At 36.6% G+C, this 19698-nt stretch overlaps 1 protein-coding gene across 4 annotated transcripts in view; it reads left to right on the top strand.

The window, feature by feature from the left end:
- Positions 1-3581: 3581 nt before the first annotated feature.
- Positions 3582-19698, top strand: part of VPS26C (VPS26 endosomal protein sorting factor C) — a 48978-nt gene continuing 32861 nt past the window's right edge. For 2 of the 4 annotated variants that reach the window (XM_044670289.1, XM_044670287.1), the window contains exons 1-3: positions 3582-3838; positions 8638-8781; positions 12436-12585. In XM_044670289.1, the coding sequence (XP_044526224.1) occupies positions 3782-3838; positions 8638-8781; positions 12436-12585 (351 nt within the window). In that variant the 5' untranslated portion in view covers positions 3582-3781. The remainder of the gene's footprint in view (positions 3839-8637; positions 8782-12435; positions 12586-19698) is intronic. The other 2 variants (XM_044670288.1, XM_044670290.1) reach the window with 2 other exon arrangements.

Raw genomic sequence — 19698 nt, 5'->3', positions numbered from 1 at the left:
GTGTCTCTGATGCCATCATTATGTGTTTAGAGACATACAGTGAACTTCAAAAATTTAGCTTCATTCACATGCACCAGACTGAGACTTGTGACTTGGGCCTTCAGAATGGTGAGGCAATTCCTAGGATTTCTGGGTTTTGTTTTCCACATTTTTGTTTTTTCCTTTTTTTCTTCCCTTTTCCTTTAGTATTGTCCATATCTGAAGGACTGTCCAGTAAAAGCCCTATAAACATCTAAATAGTACAAGGCCCTCTAAAAGATTCCTAGGACCATTGGAATAGAATATTTTAAAGTATTCTACATGAAAAAAGCAGTACTAAATAGAATCTTTGAAATGCAAACATGAGAGTCAAGAGAAACCTAAAAAGGTAATGAAGTTCTCCGATTAAAATTAAGACAAGAAACAATTAACTCATTAAAACCTTAATGTCTTCTGTAATTGATAAAATAAAATATCTTTATTTAAAAAATTAACAGAAAAAAACCTTATTATAAAAAGAATCTTAATGTCTTCAAAGGCCATAGAGGGAATCACATAAAGCAAACATGACAATGTTCTGATGGATTTGAGATGGATTTGAAAAGAGAGGGTGAAAAGAATGTGGTGGTGTGGAAAAGAAGAAAGGTGAATTCTATTGTTTTTAGTTGGAGTAAGTGAAAAGAGTATATAGATATGAAGAAAAGATAATGTGAAGCAGGCATCAATTGAGGCTCATTCTTATCTGAACAATGTAAGAGGGAAAAGGGGTTTTTTGATTGGATATATTAATATTTAAAGGTGTGGTCACCAAGGAACTGAATAAATACCAATTCCTAAGATGATTTTAGTAATTTATTTACAAATTATAAGAGAGAGTGGAAGTAGAGAGATAAGAGGGCAGAGTAAGAGATCTAACTTAATGAACTAGATTTGTATTCAAGTCTGGGCTCCAGGGCTCCGGAGGCCCAGCCAGAGAGCCCCAAAGTCAATTAACAAGGGGTTTAGCCACTAGGGCTTCTCCCAATCAAGGGAGCCTCTTGGAGGCTAGTAACTCCAGGGAAGTTAAGGTAGTTGGTCAGCCTTCTTCACTCACCACGCATAGCTCTAAGGGAAAGATTTAAGAACAGTCTCACCAAGGTCTCAATGGTCCCAGCCAGAGCTCCTCTAGGTCCAAGTCATGAACAAGAAGAAGCCAAAAGGGCTGATCCCCAGAAGTTCTCTTAATTTATCTAGGCCATTTCTTTCATCACTTCCTCACTTCCTGTGCCTTCCTCGTAGTTTATGTGTCCAATCACAACAGACACTTTTCTTAGGACCCCTAGGAGGCAGTCATTCAATTCTGATTCGTCACTCACTCTAGCACACGTGGGTCATAGACTCATCCAAAAAGCAGTGAATGGGACCTGGAAGAAGGGGGGAAAAGGTGGGATATCGAATGCATGTAATGGAAACAGATTAATTATTGATTATTGATATTGATTATATTCTTTCTCTTTCATCAATTTTTTTTTCCTGTAAGGGATAGTAGAGAGGAAAGATGAAAGATGAGGACATGATGGAGGGAAATACAAAATTAATGATAATATCTGAATGTAAATGGGATGAACTCATTAGAAAAATAAATCTAACATTTTTTGCTTACAAACAACATACTTAAAGCATAAAAATTCACAAAGAATCAAAATAACGTGATAGAGCAGAATTTATGATCTTTTGCCTGAATTCAGAAAAGCTTACTATAGCAATCATGATTTCAGATGCCTGAAAAGAAGAAATAGAAATGGCTAAAAGAAATAAAAGAAGGTGACTACATTATTTTGAAAAGTACCATAGATAGTGAAATAATATCAACACTTAAGAAATATGCATCAAATGGCATAATACTTAAGAAAATTTCATGAAATTACAGGGAAATTAGAATGCAAAATTGTAATAGTTGGAAACCTCAATGGACCCCTTTTAGAACTATATGAATCTAACAGAAAGATAAACAAGAAAAGTTAAAGGGCTGAATAGAACTTTAGAAAATTTAGTTTTCAAGATAATGGACTAATTTGAGAAAAAAAAATCACTTCTATTTATGCAAAATGATGTTTTGAAAAAAACTTAGGACTGTCCAGGATTGTTATTCCTCTGCTGAAAAGTTTCAGTAGCTATTTACTACTTCTAGGATCAATTACAAACTCTTCAATTTGATATTTAATGTCCTCTACAACTTGTTTCTGGTCTACCTTTCCAGCATATTTATATATCACTTCTCTTCACTCTCCAATCTACTTAAACTGGACTATTTGCCATCCCTCTTACATAACAGTCTATCTTCATATCTTTGTACAAGCTGTCCCATTTCTGGACTTTGCTTCCTTTCTTCCTTTTAGAATCCCTAGCCCCTTTTGAAAGTTATCCATCTTCAAAGAATCACCTTTTACATTTCCTTCATGCAAGTCTTTTTGTTCTGAAAGCTCCCCCTCCTCCAATTATGCAAGTATCTCTCCCATTATCTTATATTTTCTAAATATGGGGGGTTTACTTATATGTGTACATATTATCCTGCTGGTAAACTGTAAGTTTCCTGAAAGTAGGAACTATTCCATATTTGTTTTTTTTTAACCCTAATGCATTGCTTGGTTGATTATAACAAGTTAAAGATATTTTTTCATTTCAATACATTAAGAAACATAAGATTACTTAAGGATGTAGCATTCAGTAGTAGTAATAGCAAGAATTTTTAAGGTGTGGCACCATGAACTCAGATTTTCCTGATTTCAAAGCTGCCCATTATAATATGTAGCTGACTTAAATGTTTATTTCAAATAGGCCATATCTATTTGTCCTTTTAGCTTAGAACACATACATTATTCGATAATGTGTAATTACACTGATTTTATAAACAAAAAAGGTTTTTTTCTTTTCCCCCCTTTTTAAAATTTAGAATATTTTTCCATGGTTACATGATTCACGGTCCCCTCTCCTTTTCTCTCCCCCTCCCGAATCCAACGAGCAGTTCCATTGGGTTATACAAGTATCATTGTTCAAAACCTGTTTCCAAAAACAAGATGATTTAAAAGCAGCCCAAACTACATCCAGCTATCCGATCCTAAAATTTTTTTATTGTATTGTTAGGCACAAATAAAGAATAACTTCACAAAAGGACTTGCGCACACTCTCCGTAGAGAGAACACTTCCTCCTCCCGCCCCAGAAAGGAAAGGAGCCAGGTTGGGAGGTGTGTGTGTGAGCTACAAATAGGAAGGATCTGGAAACTCTGTGAACCGCCTGGGGCCAGAGTCCTGGAGTGGAGTGGGGTGGGGGGTGGGTCTCCTATCGCACACCAGGGGGCGGCACTGAGCTTCTTTAACCAACTCCATCAGTTCTTTGAGCCTCTTTCTCTTCTAGACCCGGAAGAGAGCTAGGAGAGGCGGGGCTGTCTCGACTGTCAGTCCTTCTCTCCCTATTTCCGGGGCTACTCTTCTCCCGTTGCTATAGCAACGGGGTAGGCAAGCGTGGTAGCCCTCAGCTTTTATGCCCAAGTAGGTCAGACTCCACTGAGATCCCTTCCGAAGCGAGAAGCGCGTACCACAGTTTCCTGCACCAGCTGCAGAGTGATAGGCGCGTCATGAAGGAGGGAAAGAGAAAGAGGAAGGATAGTGGAGGCTATCCCGTGACCTGAGGTGCTGTCACATGACTCTATGGCTGCTGGGAAGAAGAAGGGAAGAGAGTGAGGAGATACGCGGGACTGGGTGATAGGAGGTCCTAGGCTACAGTAGTAGGAAGTGTCCCTGAGTGTTTCTGCCGCTATTAATTATGGGCACCGTCCTGGACATCAAGATCAAAAGGGCCAATAAAGTATATTACGCTGGGGTAAGTTGGGGTCAAAAGCCTTTGGGGAGGGGAGGCGTGCTTAACCCTATTACCACTAGGTGATACGATTTTAGTTTAACTGAGACTTTTGCTTTGATTCAATTGTCCATGTTTAAAGGACCACAATACCATTTGAAAATGTCTCTTGACTGGCTGGTGTGCCCCTTAGGAAAGTCACTTAACCCCCATTGTCTCGCCGTTACGGCTCTTCTGCCTTGGAACCAATACTCAGTATTGATTCTGAGATGGAAGGTAAGAGTTTAAAGAAGAAAATGGCCCATGGCTTTGAGAGCCTGGGTTTCTTAAAAATAATATTAACATTAGGAAAAGCTCTGCAAAGATACTACTGATGTTAGGTCATTTAAGTTGACCTAAAATGTTTATTATCTATGTGAACTTGGGCAAGTCACTTACCCTCTACTGGCCTCAGATTACTCATGTGTAAAATGATGTTAGAGTGGATAGACTCTGAAGACTCTTCCAACTTTAAGACCTTATGATTCTATGTTTTCAGAGAAAACATTCGATCAGTGTGGCTTTGCACAAGCTGACTCCCATGTATAGAATTCACTTTATTCATTCTTTTCATAACCCCTAAACTCCTTCAAAGCACACCTTTAAAATGGTACCTCCTCCATTAGGCCTTTTAGAATTTCTCCAAGCTCCTAGTACCTTCCTCAGTTACTTTTTAAAATCTATTTTGAACATATTTTTCATTTACTCAAACATACATCCAGGGCTCCCCACCGTACTCTTTTTCTCAATAACTTCTTGAGGATATGGACTGTTTTGTTTTTGCCTTTTCTATTTTCACAATGTAGTGCAACACTTGGCACATGTTCAGTCCTATCCAACTTTTTGTGCCCTTATTTGGATTTTCTTGGTAAAGATGCTGGAGAGGTTTGCCATTTCCTTCACCAGCTCATTTTACAGATGAAATACAATTCAGTGACTTACCCAGGTTTATAGCTAGTAAATATTTGAGGCCAAATTTGAACTCAGGTCTTCATGATCCTATCCACTGCTTCCTGGAACAAAGTGTTTTATAAATTGCTTGTTGATTGGTTGATTAATTCAAGACCATGATGTATGATAGCCTCTAAGTTGATATCATTATTTCCCATCCTCTGGAAGCTAAATCATGTATATTATCTAATCTCTGTCTCCATCTTGTCCATATGAATATACAGTGTGAAAAACTTGTTCTACTTTATTCACCATTCTATTTATCCTATCAGGAAAGGAAATGAGATTGTGTGGCATAATCTATTTTTTTTAAACACTTACCTTCCTCTTAGAATCAATACTATGTATTAGTTTCTAGGTATGAGATTTGTAACGGCTGAGTAATGGGGGTTAAGTGACTTGCCCAGGGTCACAACAGTTAGGAAGTGTCTTAGGTCAAATTTGAACCTAGGACCTCCTGTCTCTAGGCCTGGCTCTCAATACACTAAGCCACCCATCCCCCCAATCTATTCTTAATTAATTAATTATTTAGACTGTTTTCTCTTGGTTACATGATTCATGATTTTTTACCACCCCTCTTCCCTCTTTCTTCCTCCCTCCCAGAGCTGACAAGCAATTCCACTGGGTTATACTATACATGTATTATTGTTCAAAACCTATTTAAATATTATTCATAATTTCAATAAAGTGATCTTTTAATGCCAATACCCCAATCATAACCCCATCAAAACACATGATCTGTCATATATTTTTCTTTTGCATTTCTATTCCCACAGTTCTTTCTCTGTATGTGGATAGCATTCTTTCTCATAAGTTCCTCTGGACTGTCCTGGATCATTGCATTTCTGCTAGTAGAAAAGTCTATTACATTCGAATGTGCCATAATGTGTCAGTCTCTGTGTGCAATGTTCTTCTGGTTCTGCTCCTTTCGCTTTGCAACAATTCTTGGAGGTCTTTCCTGTTCACTTAGAAATCCTCCAGTTCATTATTCCTTTCAGCACAATAGTATTCCAACACCATCAGATACCACAATTTGTTCAGCTATTCCCCAATCAGGGAAGGATTCCCTGATCAAAGGAACACCCCCTCATTTTCCAGTTTTTTGTGACCAAAAAGAGTGTGGCTATAAATATTTTTGTATGGGGTTTTTTTGCTAATTATCTCTTTGGGGTACAAACCCAGCAGTGGTATGGCTGAATCAAAGGGCAAGTATTCTTTTAAAGCCCTTTGTGCATAATTCCAAATTGCCCTCCAGAATAGTTGGATTAATTCACAACTCCACCAGCAGTGTATTAGTGTCCCAATTTTGCCACATCCCTTCCAATTTTTCCTTTGCTGCCATATTGGCCAATCTGTTAGGTGTAAGGTGGTACCTCGTATTTGTTTTTATTTGCATTTCTCTAATCAGGAAGGATTTAGAACACTTTTTCATGTGATTATTGGTAGTTTTGATTTCTTCATATGAGAACTTCTATTCATAACCCTTGACCATTTTTGATTGGGGAATGGCTTGATTTTTTGAAAATTTGACTTAGTTTGTTATATATTTGGGAAATTGAACCTTTGTCAGAGAGTTTTGTTATAAAGATTTTTTCCCAGTTTATTGCTTTCCTTCTGATTTTGGTTACATCGATTTTGTACAAAAACCTTTTAATTCGATGTAATCAAAGTACTTCATTTTACATTTTGTAATGTTCTCTATCTCTTGCTTGGTCTTAAATTCCTACCCCTCCCACAGATCTGATAGCTATTCAAGTCTATATTTACTTAATTTATTCATGATTTCATACCCTATATTTAAGTCATTTAGCCATTTTGAATTTATCTTGGAATGGGGTGTAAGATGTTGATCTAGACCTGATTTTTCCTGTACTGTTTTCCAATTTTCTCAGCAGTTTTTGTCAAATAGTGAGTTCTTGTCCCAAAAGCTGGGATCTTTGGGTTTATTGGATACTAAATTGCTGAAGTAATTTACCCCAAATCTATTCCATTGATCCACCCTTCTGTCTCTTAGTCAGTACCATATTGTTTTGATGACCACTACTTTATAGTATATTTTAAGGTCTGGTACTGCCAGCCCCCCATCCTTCCATAATATCTATTCTTAATGAAGCAATGCTAACCAATGGTCATTGTTGACTTTTCTGAGTGTTCACAAAAATCGTTTTAGTAATATATTCTAACATTTTTCCTGGAATGGAATAGGTCCTCAGGAGCCTGTAGTTAGTATGTCTAGCCTACATTTTTTGAAAATTGAAACAGTTTTTGCTTATCTTCAGGCCTGTGAGATGGCCCTTTTGTGTCTTCAGGATGTTTTATAGATCATTAATACAGTAACTTAGCAATCACATATGCCATTTCTTTTAGCACCCTAAGTTTTGGTAGGTCAGACCTGATGACCGTTTTGCCATCACTTTTTTTTCACTTGGGTTTTCGCTATAAAGATATTAAGAATACCTTGTGAAAATGAAATTATATATCATAGACATTGTGCTAGAAGATTTGCCTAGAATACTTGGGCATAAGTATGAAGAAAAATATAAAGGAAACGTATTAACTCATAACATTTATAGGATCATAAGATTTCTATTTAGAAGGGACTTTAGAGATGATCCAGTCTAACTCCTTCATTTTATAGAATAAAGTAGTTGAAAAAGTCAGAAATCTATGATAGCAAGTTCAATGAGAGACTTTTTATAAGATTGGAGGATTTAAATTATCTCATTAAACCCATTTATATTATAGCTTAGGAGACTAAGGATCAGTGAAGAAAGGCAATTTGAATTATGAATATATAGTACTAAGTGTCCATTGCCAGAACCAATCAGTGTTAAAAACATAAAATATGGGGGCAGCTGGGTAGCTCAGTGGAGTGAGAGTCAGGCCTAGAGACAGGAGGTCCTAGGTTCAAACCCGGCCTCAGCCACTTCCCAGCTGTGTGACCCTGGGCAAGTCACTTGACCCCCATTGCCCACCCTTACCACTCTTCCACCTATGAGACAATACACCGAAATTAAGGGTTTAAAAAACAACAAAAAAAAAAACCATAAAATATTCTGTATTTTTGGCATACTAACATCCACATAAAAAGTCATACGTATCCAACCTTAAACTCATTAGCCAAATGACTCACAAATTTAATGACCTCATCTTTTGAAACTCCTTTCTTATAATACTATAAATGCTTATGCAACTATCTTGCCTATAATCAACTCTAAATCTAATTTTCCCCTATACTTTTCATCATAGACTGGTCCCAAAAGACTTTTATCTGTAAGAAACCTAATAATAGGTTGCAAACAGGAAAAGATAGACTGAATAATTTGTTGTAGGATTTTGAACAAATTTATTTTGGCCAAAAAATTAGGTATCACAGGACTGCCAAGCCCCCAAAAAGGTTACTAGCATACTAAACCTAACTAAGCAACTAAGACTAATTTGCAGAGAAGGTGTCAACCTGCTTGGTATAGGGAGTTTCTTTATCTAAAAGTACTGTGAATCAGTAAAATCATAGGTCATTTCCATACCCATTAATAATTGGCATATAACTCCATTAGGTTTGGTTGTGGTTTTTCTTCACCTTAAAAGATCACTGTGCATGCTAATATAAAATATAAATTACTTGATTTGGAGTTACAGAACTTAACATGTCACCAGAATCTTTGTTGTTTGTTATAACAATTATAATAGCATTCATTGGAATTCTTCTTGCCTGTGAAAAGGTGTGTGGATAAATTGGATTTGTTTTTTAGAATTATATTTTTAGCAAAAATGAATCCAGGTGAATGAAGCCTAGCTAATTTACATTGTGACTCTTTTTTTCCTCTTGCTAGGAAATGCTCTCTGGTGTAGTGGTTATATCTAGCAAAGATTCAGTACAACACCAGGGAGTTTTATTAACAATGGAAGGTCTAGTGAACCTACAGCTCAGTGCCAAGAGTGTTGGTATGTTTGAAGCTTTCTGTAACTCTGTTAAGGTAAGAATGTGTTCATTTTGAATAATTGGGTTAATGTTAAAAAAAATTAGTGGTTTCTCAATATTGCAAGTAGAATAATATAATAAATTTATTGTGGGGGACTTTCACAAAGAAACTGTTTTAATAATTCCTACAATTTATATCATCAGCTTACTTGGAAGAAATAGCCAAGTGTTTAGTCTAAATGCCATTGGCATATTGTTGCAATTATGGGTACTTTTTGTAACTTAGGAAGATACCGGAAAACCAAAAATATATTAATTTTACCTATTGAAGAAATTCTATGAATGACCTTTTCTGTGAACCTGTGGCTTAGACATGGTCTAGTGAAACTTTTCTTCTTAAAGTTAAATTAACAATTAAAAAATTAATTAGTTAATGTAGTTGCTTGGATATTGACACTAACAGTAGATGCTGAAAAGAAAAGCAGATAAGTATCCTGTTCTTTTGGTTACATATAAAAATTATCAGATGTTCCAGTGGAAATGCGCATTGGCCATGGGTGGGGGGGGTTGCAGGGTGGGGGGTGAAGGGGAAAGTAGGAGCATGAATCATGTAACCATGTTAAAAATGAATATTAATAAACGTTTAAAAAATTAAAAAAAATTATCAGATGTTTCAGAATTCTCTCCATCAGTAGTCCCACCCATGTCTGCACATCTTTTGTAGCTCTTGTCTATGAGCTTCCAGACCCATACTATAGGGGATCAGTGTTGGAGGCCTTCTTCATCTTTTCAGGATAAAACTAGAGCATTTTAAATGGCTTGACCCACCATTCCTTAACATCATCCTTTGCTCCTGTTGTCTTTCAGAGTTCCCCATTGTATATGTTTTGTAGCTCTCTCATAGCTGACATGCAACTCCATTACTATTTATGTGATTTTAGAATGGTGTTCTTTTTAAATTTTTAATGTATTCTTTTACAGTGTACTTTTGTTGATAATTATTCAAAAACTTTAAGGAGTGAAGTAAATGCCTTAAAAAAAAAATAACCCTTTCCTTCTGTCTTTTGATTCCAAGGCAGAAGAATGGTGAAAGCTAAACAGTGGAGGTTAGGTGATTTGCCTAGGGTCAGACAACTATGATGTGTCAGAGACAAGATTTGAACCCAGGACTTCCTATCTCTGCATCTAACTCTCAATCCCCTGAGCTACCTATCTGCCCTCTGTAAATGCTTTTAAGAATTATTGTTCAAAACTAATTTAAATGAAGAATTTTTAATGATATCTATGAAGAAGAGGTTATAAAAGGGGAGTTTAAAATCAGAGAACTTGATTAATTACTAAAGTTAATTATCTTTTCTGAATCTTTATAGTATGATAGTTCCAACACATGTAGAGAACCTAGAGTCAAGATAACTCACTCCTTTGGTACTTTGAGGATACAAATTCTTTTCCCTCCTTTGTATTCCTCACAGTGCTCCCTACTGGATATATAGTGCCTCAGTTAGACAAGTTATTCATTTGGTCTCCTAGGGTCTACTCCAGCAGGGCACTGAAATTCTTGTTAGACCATAGCCAACTTATTCTCTGACTCTTGGAGTCATTGTCCTTGGAGCCTCTTTATCCATGTCCAGGTTTAGTGTGTCTCTGAAACCTCAGGTGTTCCTCAAAACTCTTTTGAACTGGCTGCTGGATGGGATGTTTTCCATTATTTGGGGCAGCATTTTCTCTCTATTTCCCCCAGAAGGTGGAAAGCTGGATTCTTTTCTGCTTGCTTGGCACTCTTTTAGAAATAGATTGTTGGTTTCATAAATATGGTATTGGACTCAGAAAGACCTCAGCCTTAGACACTTTGTGACCTTGGGCAAGTCACTTAACCATTTTGTTCCCTTGTTTCTTTATCTGTAAAATAAGGGAGTTGAACTTGATAGGTTGTAAGGGCCTTTTCAGCTCTAACTGCTCAGAACTCTTAAACTCCTCTATTCATGATTTAAAGCCCTCAAAGGCATGTTCAGTTTTAAGTTCAACCAGTCTTGTTGTCCCTTCTGACTTAATCAGAGATAACCATTCAGACTTGATAAAAGAGATCTGTTAATAGTTTGTTACCTTACAGTCATCTGTGATTATATCCTATGAGGAGGGGAAGGGAATAAAAGGACCTGTTATGTGCCAGGTATTTTGCTAAGCACTTTACAAATATGATTTCATTTGAACTCTCCACAACAACCCTGAGAGGGAGGTGCTATTATTATTCCCATTTTACATTTGAGGAAAGTGAAGCAGGTGGTTTGAACTCAAGATCTTCCCTCTCTACTGTGCCACCTAGTTGTTCATTATTGATCACATAAACTGAGCTGGGAGAGTAAGAATCATACCACTTCTCTTAACATTTATATTTATTATATATTTTGCACATACTTACATGATTATGTTTCCTCTGATCTGAAATAATCTCCCTTGAGGGTAGGGACTACCTTTTTCTTTGTATACATGGTCCCTAGTGTGGTGTCATAGCAGATATTTACTAAATGCTTATTAATTGATTAATTCACCTGGGTTCTATAAGGGTTAAAAATTAAAGGTTGGCCTAAACTTATGAGAAATGTGGTTGCTGAAATGAATTACTCAAGTCAGAATGACTTTTTATGGTAGTTTATTTACAAAAGGAGAGATAATGAAAGTAAGGGAAATGTAAAAGAGGATAGAGTAAGATATCTAACCTAACACACTAAGTATTTTGCTCTGGCCCCTGGCTCAACCCAGGCAGGGCTAATTAGACCTCAGCTGGAGGGCCCACCAAGGGCCCGGTGATGAATAAAGCAAGGGCTCCAACCACAAAGTCTCTTCTAAGATGGGGCCTCTCCGGAGACTAGTTCCTCCAGAAAGCCAGGAAAGGAGTCATCTTTTTCACTCACCCACATGATAGTCCTAAAGGAAGGTCCAAGAGCTGCCTCACCAATGTCAGGGTCTCGGGTCCATGAAGTAAATCCTTCACCAGCCTCCAAGTTGAACTCCAACTGGAACTCAAACTCCAAAAATGTCCCCTTCACAGGAAGTTGCAATTGCTCTTCCAGTGGACCAAACACAGTCTTAGAATTTTCTTAGGACTGCCCAGAGTGCAGTCAATTGTTTCTGATTTGTCACCCACTTTTAGTACACATGGGTTATAGACCTCCCTCCACTCAAATGTAAAATGGGGTATATATATATTCTTCTGGTGGTTAAATATAAAAGTGGGCAGGGGAGAGTTAATCTCATCTTCACAGTTCAGATTTGTGGCTTTGGACAAGTCTCTTAATGTTTGTAGATCTTAGTTTCTCATCTCTAAAATAAGAGGATATATATCATTAAGAACTCTTCTCTTTAATGACTTCCCTTGCTCTCTTCATATTTTCCTCATTTTTCTTTAGTTCTTAGAAACACAATTTAAAAGAATTTATAGACTTAAAAAAAAACTAGTGTCAAATAAAAACTTGTTTTCTTACCCCAGACCCCTAGTACCTCATGATAAATATAGTTACACCTGCTGATTGCTTCCTTTCTTTCTTGAGGTAGCAGATCAGCTTGAATGTGTGGGCATCATATTCTCTAAATACTAAGGGGACATGGGAGTTTTTAATGGACTTTTTGTCAATTGATCATTTCAAAGTTCTTTTTTCATTTAAAATAAAGAAAATGTTGCTAGAATGCTTAAATTGACTTTGTTTTGCAGCCTATTCAAGTTCTTACCAGTTCAATAGAAATTGTGAAGCCAGGAAAATTTCCCAGTGGCAAAACAGAAATTCCTTTTGAGTTCCCTCTGCATGTGAAAGGCAACAAAGTTTTGTATGAGACCTATCATGGTGTATTTGTCAACATTCAGGTGAGATTTTCTTTACTTTTAAATAGTTTACTCATAGCTTTTCTTCTGAAAAACAGTTTTGGGGAAATTCATTTAACATATCAGCTCATTCTTTGTTTTTTCTTCCTGTCCCCTAATGTATATATAATACATTAATTTCTCATTTTACTTTGTTTAACTTCGGAATGTAGGTATTCCCTTTTGAAGTAAATTTTTGAAACCATACTATAGATTTTTTCTTTTTATAATTATCTTTTATTATTTTATTTACTTTTTTCTTTTTTATATTAGTAGAATTTATAAGTGTCTCACCTCCCTCCTTCCCCTCCCTGCATCATAGAAGGCATACTACAGATTTTTAAAACAGGTCTCTTCTTTATTTCTGGTTACTGGTTCCTTGCTGCTTTTTTCCCTTTTGCCAACAACCATTTTCTCTATCTGCTTTGATACTCTGCATTAGTTTTTTGTTGCTTTGGAACAGAGACACCAGTACTTTACATACTTCTCTCATGCTTACACTAATCTGTGTGCTTGAGAGCCAAGGTTTCTACTTTAAGTTAACCTTGTGCTTAAAAATGTGTGGCAAGAGGGCAGGAACCTGGATGGTAGAATAGCACGAAGCAATACAGCAAGCTCCTTCCTAAAACTCCTTCAACTATATCTAGAAAATGTACCAGACTAAAGCCTGATGGGGAAATCTATAAAAAAAAATCACTGTGAGTCATTTGTCTGGCCCAGGTTGGCAAAGAGAGACAGATTCAGAGTTTTTAGGTCCTGGAGATTGTGATAATTAGATTAAGTCTACATTTCCCATCTTTAGATCTAATCACCAAAGGTAAGAGCACCTCCAATTCTGGGATGTCTGTAACCCATGTGTGCTAGAGTGGGTGACGAATCAGAATCAACTGACTGCCCCCTAGGCAGTACTATGAGAAGCATCTATTGTGATTGGACATGCAAACTAGGGGAAGGCACAGGAAGTGATGCATAAGTGACCCCTTTAAAAGGAGAAGGTCTTCTGCTGGAGAGGGGCTTCTGGTGAAGAGGGCTGCTGGTGAAGGAGCTCTTCGGAGTCTTCTAGTTCTTCTGGTTCGTGGAGGAGTGCTGGCTGGAACACTGAGATCTTGGTGAGACTGCTTTCAATATCTTCTTTAGAAGAGTGGTGAGTTTAAAGACTGAATCTTCCTGAACTTCTCTTAAGGAACTTCCCTTTAATAGACTCTGTGAATGAAGCTTTGCTTCATTCACCTCCAGGCCTCTGGCCCTCTGACTCTTGGCTGAGGGTTAATTAGATCTACCTGGATTAATTAGAAGATCTTAGTAAATTACCTACTGTGTTAGATTCTTATTTCCTTATTTCCTCTCTCTCTCCTCAATTGTAAATAAACTTAAATAAAAGTCAATTTGACTTGAGATTATTCCTTAATTGGGGATTTTCCCCCTGGCGACCACCTTTTAATATATTGAACTTAAAAACCCCCTTTTTTCCCCCTTACAAGATGAAGTCTGGATTGGAGTACACTGCATATGGAAGACTAGTACCCAGAGAGAATCTTTGTTACCAGAGCAAGAGGAGATCATAGACCCATACCAGGGCCCCACTTCTGGAGAGCAGAAATGGCCTGACTAGCAGCTTTAGCACTCAATTCTAGGTCACAAAGATAGGCCTAAGGAGGGAACTTATGCCTAAGCTGGTGTTCTTGGATAGGAAGCTTAGGACAGTTTATAATTTCTGAGGCAAGCAGTAGTAATGTGACTCAGACCTCTCTGCCCACAGCCTCCAGTAGCAGAGCAGGGTCTCGCTTCTAACTTGAGTCTAGCCCAGTGATTCTCAAGGTGGATGCTATTGCCCCATGGTGGGTGCTGCAGCAATCCAGAGGGAGCAGTGATGGCCACAGGTGCATTTATCTTTCCTATTAATTGCTATTAAAATTTAAAAAAAATTAAATTCCAGGGGGCTAAGTAATATTTTTTCTGGAAAGGGGGCGGTAGGCCAAAAAAGTTTGGGAACCACTGGTCTAGCCTGAAGCCTGCTGAAGAATTAATAAGTAGTGCAGAGATCTCTACAATCTATATTTCTATCACTGAGCTTTGCAGCTGACCGGTAGGGGTGGAGTCTAAGAGCATTCTACTGTGGCTCAGATCCAAACCATCAGGAAATTACAAAGCTCAGATTGGGGCAGTTCAATCAGACTTTATCCTGGAATAGACCACTTTGGGAACATAAAAAGTGCTCTGTGACCAGAAAGCTTGCAGGACCTCCACCTTAGTTGTCCTTGAGAGCCTAGAATAACACAGCACTCAATATCTAAAAAAAGCAAGAACAGGAACAGCCCAGACCTTCCCTTTAGAAGTGCTACATAGCCTCACCCTAATACCAAACACAAGACAGGAGGCAGGCTGAAAGAATAAGCAAGCAAGCAAACAAACAAACAAAAAACCCTACCATAAAGAGCTTTTATAAAGTGGCAGAGTAGTTGATAAATTCATAAGATAAATTCATAAGAGAGTGGCCTCAAAACATCTATATTCATAAGATAAATTTATAAGAGAGTGACCTCAAAACATCTATAAGCAAAGCCTCAGAGAAAAACCAAGCTTGAGTACAAATTCAACTAGAATTCCTATAAGAGATGAAGCAAGAGGTTAAAAAAAAAAAAAGCTAAAAATGTTTTTAAAATGAAATGAGAGGGGGCAGCTGGGTAGCTCAGTGGATTGAGAGCCAGGCCTAGAGACGGGAGGTCCTAGGTTCAAATCCGGCCTCAGACACTTCCCAGCTGTGTGACCCTGGGCAAGTCACTTGACCCCCATTGCCTACCCTTACCACTCTTCCACCTATGAGTCAATGCACAGAAGTTAAGGGTTTAAAATAAAAAAAATGAAATGAGATAATTTGAGGAAAAAAATTGGAAAAGAATTAAGAACTATGCAAAAAAGAATTGGGAATTAGCAGCTTGGCACTAGAGGTACAAAGCCTCACCCAAAGACTGAAAAAATTGAAGACAATATTAATGTATCTCATAGCACAAACAACTGACCTAAAAAACTGACTAAGGATAAAAAAATTGAGAATCTTGAGATTACTGAAAAACCATGACCAAAATCAGAACATCAGTATTAGGTTTCAAGAAGTCTTAACAATATTGCCTAGGTCTCTTAGAACTAGAGGCAAAGTGGAATTAGAAAGAAACTACCAGTTACCTCCTGAAAGAAACTCCAAAAGGAAAACTTCCAGGAATGTCACTGTTTAAATCAAGAGCTTCCAGGTCAAAAGTAAAAATACTGCAAGCACTGAGAAAGAATTCAATTCCTGAAGAACAACAATTAGAGTCAAAGAATCAAATCAAATACATCCAGCCATTACAATAAAGGAGTAAAGATTCACTTAGCAAAACCGAATGATATGATAGAGGAGTTCTAAGCATTCATGATAATAAAAAAAAACAGCCGTGTAGAAACTTTGAAATGTAAAAACACTAGTTGGGAGACAAAAAAGGAAACAAACTGCTTACATTTAAATATTGGTTTGGGAGTGGGCCTGAAACCTATCCTCAACCATTAACAGCCATGAAGGTATATTCTGATTAGACAAGCCCTGGGAGTGGTTCTCTTAGATCTTGATGAAGGAGAGGGAAAGGAAGGTTAGGGAAAATTATGTTATATAATCAATGCTGAAAAAGGGAGGGAAGAGTATTTTTTTGTACATGTGGTACTATTTATCCTTTCTTTTTATAGGCCCAGAAATTGTATTGTACTGCTGAAATAATAGCATATTAATGTGTTTGTTTTCCTGCACTATATCTAGCATTTGTCATTTTCCTTTCTATTAGTTTTTCCAAACTGATATATATGATGTGGAACTTAAGGGTTCCTATAATTTGGCTTTTTCAATTTTTGAGTAATTTGGAGCAGGTTCAGATTGTTAATAACTTGAAATTGCCTCTTCATATCCTTTGACTACTTATCAGTTGTAGTTTGGCACTTCTTGACTACTCATTTTGCAGACTAGGAACCAGAGGCTCCCAGAGGTTAAGTAACTCCCTCAAGCCAACTTAGATGTTGGTGATATAAATGATACTAGACCTTTGTCTAGACTCAGTGATAGCTCTTTCTATCACATTATGCTGCTATATTGTTATATTACTTTACTTAATGAAGGTTTTATTTGGTTTAGAAGAAATTATATAGAAAGATTTCCACTAGAAAGGTTGATATATGACTTCATTCAGAAAAAATGTTAGCACAAAGAAATAATACAACAGAATTTTTCATTCACTTTGATGCAATAAACAGGCATACAAAACATTGTTAACACTGGTATTTCACATTATGGAGAATGATATGTAAAACCTCTCTGAGTGTACACTTTTAATTTAGGTTCTAGAGTATCAGTAGCTGTAATTTTTGTAAAGGCATATCTTGCCTATTATAAAGGAGAAAATTATGATTGGTTGGACTGAAAATTAAAAACAGTTGGTTGCCAGGAATTGAATAAATATCAATTCCAAAATGATTTTTTAGCAATTTATTTATAAAATATAGGAGAGAGTGAAAGAAAAAATCAGAGAGGATAGGGTAAGATAACTGACTTAACACACCAAATAATTTGCTCTGGCCCCTAGCTCAACCCAGGCAGGGCTAATTAGTTCTCAGCCAGAGAAGCCTCAGCCTCCTCCTAATTGCTACTGCTAGTGTTTCTAGTACAATGTTAAATAATAGAGGAGATAATGGGCATCCTTGTTTCAGTCCTGATCTTATTGGAAAGGCTTCTAATTTATCCCCATTGCATATGATGCTTGTTGATGGTTTTAGGTATATACTGTTTATTGTTTTTAGGAAAGGTCCTTCTATTCCTATACTTTCCAGTGTTTTCAATAGAAATGGGTGCTGTATTTTGTCAAAGGATTTTTCAGCATCTATTGAGATAATCATGTGATTTTTGTTTGTTAGATTGTTGATATGGTCAATTATGTGGATGGTTTTCCTAATGTTGAACCATCCTTGCATTCCTGGTATAAATCCCACCTGAACATGGTGGATGATCCTCTTGATCACTTGCTGGAGTCTCTTTGCTAGTATTTAAGATTTTTGCATCTATGTTCATTAGGGTGATTGGTCTGTAGTTTTCTTTCTCTGTTTTTGATCTACCTGGCTTTGGAATCAGTACCATATTTGTGTCATAAAATGAATTTGGTAGGACTCCTTCTTTGCTTATTATATCAAATAATTTGTGTAGTATTGGGGTTAGTTGTTCTTTGAATGTCTGATAGAATTCACTTGTGAATCCATCAGGTCCTGGCGATTTTTTTCGTAGGGAGTTCTTTGATGGCTTGTTCAATTTCTTTTTCTGATATGGGATTATTTAGGTATTCTATTTCTTCTGCTGTTAATCTAGGCAATTTATATTTTTGTAAATATTCATCCATATCTCTTAGATTGCTATATTTATTGCCATATATTTGGGCAAAATAGTTTTTAATGATTGCCTTAATTTCCCCTTCATTAGAGGTGAGGTCTCACTTTTCATCTTTGATACTGTCAATTTGGTTTTCTTCTTTCCTTTTTTTTATTAGATTGACCAGTACTTTGTCTATTTTATCTGTTTTTTCAAAATACCAGCTTCTAGTCTTATTAATTCAATAGTTCTTTTACTTTCGATTTTATTAATTTCTCCCTTGATTTTTAGTATTTCTAATTTAGTTTTCGTCTGTGGATTTTTAATTTGCTAGCTTTCTAATTTTTTAAGTTGCATGCCCAATTCATTAATCTCTGCCCTCCGTAATTTGTTAATATATGCACTCAAGGATATAAATTTCCCCCTGAGTACTGCCTTAGCTGCATCCCACAGAGTTTGGTAGGATGTCTTATCATTGTCATTCTCTTCAATGAAATTGTTAATTGTTTCTATGATTTCTTCTTTGACTAGCTGGTTTTGGAGAATCATATTATTTAATTTCCAATTAGTTTTTGATTTTCCTGTCCAGGTGCCCTTACTAATTATTATTTATATTGCATTATGATCTGAGAAAGTTACATTTATTATTTCTGCTCTTTTGCATTTGTTTGCAATGTTTCTATGCCGTATTACATGGTCAATCTTTGTGAATGTACCATGTACAGCTGAAAAGAAGGTGTATTCCTTTTTGTCCCTATTTATTTTTCTCCACATATCTATTAAATATAATTTTTCTAGGGCTTCATTCACCTCTATTATCTCTTTCTTATTTATTTTTTGGTTTGATTTATCTAGATCTGAAAGAGGAATATTTAGATCTCCTACTAGTATGGTTTTACTATCTATTTCCTTCTTGAGCTTTACCAGTTTCTCCTTTACAAATTTTGATGCTATGCTATTTGGTGCATACATATTGAGTAATGTTATTTCCTCATTGTCTATACTGCCTTTTATCAGGATGTAATTACCTTCCCTGTCTTTTTTAGTCATATCTATTTTTACTTTGGCTTTATCAGAAATCATGATCGCCACTCAAGTCTTTTTTTTCTCATTTGAAGCCCAAAAGATTTTGCTGAAGCCCTTTATTTTAAACTTGTATATGTCCACCCTCCTCATATGTGTTTCTTGTAGACAAGGTATGTTAGGATTTTGGTTTCTAATCCACTCTGCTATTTGCTTCTGTTTAATGGGTGAGTTCATCCCATTCACATTCAGAGTTATAATTATCAGTTGTGTATTTGCCGACATTTTGGTATCCTCCCATAGTTTTATCCCTTCTTCTTACATTATTTCCTTTTAAACCAGTGGTTTGCTTTAAGTCACTAACCCTTGTCCCCTCCCTTGATTTACTTCCCTTTTTACCCCCTTCCTTATTATTCCCCTCTTTTTATTTTTAAGACCTAATGAATTCCCTCCCCCTCCCCTCCCTTTTTTGACCTCCCCACTCCCCTGCTCCCCTTGGTTTATCCCTTCTGACTTTCTCAGTAGGGTTAGATAGAGTTTTATATCCCAATGGATATAGCTACTCTTCCCTCTCAGGGTTAATTACACTGAGAGTAAGGTTTAAATATTACCTCTTAATTCTCTCTTCCTCTCCTTCTTATTCATCCCTTCCCCTTCCCATGCCCTCTTTGTGTGTAATAGAATATCCTATTTTTCTTATTCCTTCAAGATTCTTT

Source organism: Gracilinanus agilis, chromosome 3, assembly GCF_016433145.1.
Source record: "Gracilinanus agilis isolate LMUSP501 chromosome 3, AgileGrace, whole genome shotgun sequence".
NCBI classification, from domain to species: Eukaryota; Metazoa; Chordata; class Mammalia; order Didelphimorphia; family Didelphidae; genus Gracilinanus; species Gracilinanus agilis.
The sequence above is the reverse complement of the archived record's forward strand: the minus strand, read 5'-3'. Positions and strand labels throughout refer to the sequence as shown.